Genomic DNA, 4512 nt, shown 5'->3' on the forward strand with positions numbered 1-4512 from the left:
TTATTCAATTTAAGACTTTTATTTAATTTATTTCATTGTCAACGCAATTAAAACTCAGCATTTAACATGTGATCTCTGATGCTTAAGAGCTTTTGCAGCAAAAATATTTTCACTAAATCATGACCAGTTCAACAACTAAACATGAAAAATGCATCATTACATACAGTGTGTTACATACTTAGACATTTACATAAACACTTATAGACTAAAACTTTTATCCACTTAAACTTCAAATCACAATCCATTCAGTGCTTATAAAATTTTTTAAGAAGTCAGTTCAGGCAACTGGTAGAACTCCCTTTACTGTTTGAATTTAAAATCATAGGAAAGTACATGCTAGTGTGATTCAGGAAAGTTAAGGGAAAAACACATAGTAAGGTGCACTGTCTAAGGCACAACAGTCAACCAAAAGGTAGGAATGTCACCTAAAAAAAAGAAAAGAAAATACTGCATTTTTGTCCTTTCACAAAGGTTTTTGCAATTAATGAGTTGCTTCCTACAATTTCCCTATACTTTAGTGAGATTCTCGCTTATCTACTCAAAAACTACAATAAAACTCAACATACTGTACCAGTAAAAAGGACAAAAAACAAGCATGTGTGAAGTGGCTGAGGTTATGAGAAACGTCAGACTTTTTTTCTATATTGATAACGAAGAAGCTGAAGCGCTTTACCGAACCTTTTATGCATATAATGGCTGGTAGTCATTTCTGGAGCTTCGGCAGCCGATCACACAAACGCTGAGCATGCCAAGGAACTGAAGAAAAGAAAGAAATCAATACAAATGCAACAGCTCCTACAATATACCCACACAAAGTACTACACCATTACCAGTAACTGTGAACTGAACATAATAGATTTGGCACAGGTGGGGTACAAATTATGGGCCTAACATACCTTTATGATGGCGAATCCCAAGATGACCAATATGGCATAAATCAGCACACGCTGCAGCAGCTGCTCCAGTTTAGTTTCACATCCCTATAAATACACAGAGATTTAACTGCAGGGTTGAGAACAAAGAACATAACTTCTCACCAAAATATAAAAATACAGTAATTGTTGAGATCATTATAGTATAATGTGTAAAATATTATGTTTTTGAAGTTCTACTAACGCTTTTATTCAACAGCTCTGGGTGGTCGATCGTGCAGGTGGTGATGTTTGCTTTGCAGCATGACAGAGGCAAAGTATGGTTATGAATAAACCATTGCCATTTTAACCAGTCAGTGTAGTTGTGCACCCCACAACATTCCAGCTGTAAGAAAAGAGAGGACAGAAAGACACGTGGCACATTAATGAGGAAAAAAAAATGTAAAGCCATTCTGTTGTTTTTAAATTATATTTTAAATAACACCTAATTATAATAACTGTTTACCTGAGTCTGCAAGTAATCCACTGCCCGGCTTTCAGAATTATCGCCATTGTACTTCTCAAAAACTTCAATCATTGGTTTTTCCAAGTCTCCACTTATCTGTCAGCATATTCACAGTCATAAATCATCCAAAGAGAAATTGTGACCTTAGTATTACAACCTTCTACCAGGGTTAGGAATGACTGGGAGATAAAACCCTAGAATTCTAATGTCACTAAATGCCAAACTACAATCACTAAAGTAGACCCCAAAATTGTGCCGTGCTTATAAAAGAGCAATTATCAAAACAGGAAAACTCACCCTGCTTTTGTAGATGAAGCCAAACACAATGGCAGCGACCTCCGCAGCAAATATCAGAAAAAGGATGAGTAGGAACTGCATGCAAAACAAAACACACATGAATATAAGAAGCATTCAAACAATTTACTTCTCCATTTTATTTTAAAACTGAAACTCAAAGTGCTGCGGCTTTTATTTACATCCTATTAGAGACACATTACTGGAAAGTCCCATACTCACAAAGCCTAGGCCGATTTTAGACTCCCTCAGCGTTGCGCAGCAGCCAATTGTACCTATGATGAACATCACCACGGCCAAACCAAGAATGATGGTTGCAGGGATAACGGTGTATTTGTCAACTCTGAAGTCGTCAAAAGTCTTGTAGCTGTTTATGACAAAAGAGCCGACGTATGCAAGAGCCGCTCCTGCAGCCTGGAAAAAGACATGTAACATTAAAAAGAGCAATGTGAGCAATTTCTGTTAATATATATAATGTGACATATTGTGAAATGGCTGTATGACAAACACACACATGCATGCCCTGGTCCGAATATGTTCCAATGCCATTTGCGGGTGAAAGACTGATCTACAATAATAATGCAATAGTTGCTATTTTGCCTGAAATGTGTGGGTCAGCTGGTTCACCCAAACACCACATGACCTAGTTCGTTCTCTTACAGCAAGCCCCAGATCTCAGTCATGAGACTGAGAGTAACTTTGCTCCTCTAATCTTCAATGGAACTCTGGTCTTGTGCCTCAGATATCAGCGTAAAGCCCTAAAGGCCTACAAAATCAGCTGGAAAATGAAGTAAAGGGAGCTCTTAGTATAATTTGATCTTTATAGATATTCCTTTTTAAAGTTCCTAATTTTTGTCATACAATAACAAGGTTTTTAAAAAATTTTTTAAGAGTGAAACATTTATTTTAGTAAAACTATTTTGTCACTAAATGGAACATGTTTGGTGACAAAAAACGTGACTATTATAGAAAGTTGCACTTTTAACCCTCTGATTAGAAAAAGCCAGGGATCAGTTCTGCTTGAAAGAAGCTGACCATGAGAACTAATACTCACTCATCATGTATCAGTTCTCTTTACAGGCTCCAGCAGGACTTTTTAAAGCGTGTTTACTGGGTAAGGAGCCATAAAAAGCACCTGAAACTTTTTCACAGTGTTATCAAGCAACAAAACAGTCAGCTAGCATTACGTCATGAAATTTACACGGAAATAAGACCAAACATACACTAAAGCAGAACTGAAGAAGCTAAACTCGGTGTGTTATTATCAGAATCCTTTCTTTTTGTGCCAACAAACAAAAAACACACCTATTACACTTCACTATAATAGCAACAATATTGTAGTAACGTTAGCTAGCTACTATAGCTAGCTAGCACACCACTAATGAAGTGTTTATTTTGAGCCAGACAGCTGTACTGATTTCTGTGGTCACTGAATTTAAAGACAATTTGAGGAAATCTATTCCAAATCTAGCCCACGGATATAATATAATATATAAACAGCGCTGAGATTTATTGGTAAACCGTCAAACATTTTAGGCGCATATTAGCATGTGAGTGTATTAGCTACCGTTTCATTTGCTACAGTAACTAGCTTTACGAGAAGGTACTCACCCAAAATATTAGACTGATGAGCAAAAGGACGGTCTTAGATACTAAAATTCCGCAGTCCATGTCTGCTGTAGGTTACCCGTAAAAATAAACCTGAAGTTTATGCCTGTCTAAATAACCTGCTCTGCTCTGCTCTGTAAACGAACACGGCCTTTACACGCCTCTATATCGACGCTTGTTTGGCCTTCAAGGTTGCCAGGCATTCTCAGAAAATCCCCACAAACACACCCCATATCTACGCAATATTTCCCTAAGCCATCCAGGCTTTTAAAGTTCAACATAATGACTATTGAAATGACCCTGATAAACTTTTCACCAAATGACTTATAATGTAAATTAAATAAAAAGCTACGTGAAGAAGTATCCCAATTCACTTAGACAATATGTAAGATTCATATTGTAACACGCCTAGATAAGAGAAAGGATGTGAGATAACCTAGTGCTGGCTGAAAAGTTCAGAAGTCTATTTGTCATGATTCGGGATCATTTACCCATAGGTTTAGGTTATAAGTAAATTGTTTTAGTTGAAATTAAATATATTTTCATATAAATAGCGCCTCTCGCGGCGTGAATCGAAACAGAGCTGGATTGAAATATCTGGCAACACGCCCACTTCCGAGTTTGTGTTTACTGACGCTCTGAGACGAGCCCGTTTCCACATGCAGTTCCTCGACCAAACGCTAGGTGGAAACACACCCGCGTTTTGAGTTATGACACATTCACACGTGACACGTGAAGGGAACAATGACGTGAATCATCACATGAGCATCAGTGATATACATATTTTTTTTCTTTTAGTTTAACCAAATTCGTCTACACACTACACCCAAGAAAAGAAAAAGTAAAAAAAAAGCATATATAACCCTTCCTTATCTCCAGTGATACCTCATCTTTTCTACCTGTGTCTTTAAGCCGGAAATGACAACATATAGTTTACAATTAAAATGACTGTATGAATGTACTTAGAGTAAATTGCACCTTTCTAGGCAAAAGATATAAATTAGTGGTACAAATAGTGGTACAAAAGTGTACTCTTGAGGTTACCACCCCAGTGACAATTATGGTACAGTATAGTTTCTGAGAGTGTACTATACCATAAATTTGTGTGTGTAAAGATTTATTTGTTTATTAATTAGCAACATTGTCAATTTTGAAGTAGATAACTGGCTAGATGGGAAACATTCCCAAAACAAAAAACTAACCAGGTTTGATTTGAGCTTGTGTTAGGATGAC

General features: G+C 36.8%; 1 protein-coding gene across 1 annotated transcript; it reads right to left on the reverse strand.

Annotated features, from left to right (window-relative positions):
• On the reverse strand, positions 1–3471 carry tspan36 (tetraspanin 36). The gene is made up of 8 exons (XM_026930013.3): positions 3283–3471; positions 1894–2085; positions 1675–1749; positions 1378–1473; positions 1117–1257; positions 897–980; positions 679–756; positions 1–425 (listed from the first exon to the last, which is right to left on the reverse strand). The coding sequence occupies exons 1-7, from the start codon at positions 3340–3342 to the stop codon at positions 682–684; spliced, it is 723 nt and encodes a 240-aa protein (XP_026785814.1). The 5' UTR covers positions 3343–3471; the 3' UTR covers positions 1–425; positions 679–681.
• Between the last annotated feature and the right edge of the window lie 1041 nt (positions 3472–4512).

This window comes from Pangasianodon hypophthalmus, chromosome 8 (genome assembly GCF_027358585.1).
Source record: "Pangasianodon hypophthalmus isolate fPanHyp1 chromosome 8, fPanHyp1.pri, whole genome shotgun sequence".
NCBI classification, from domain to species: Eukaryota; Metazoa; Chordata; class Actinopteri; order Siluriformes; family Pangasiidae; genus Pangasianodon; species Pangasianodon hypophthalmus.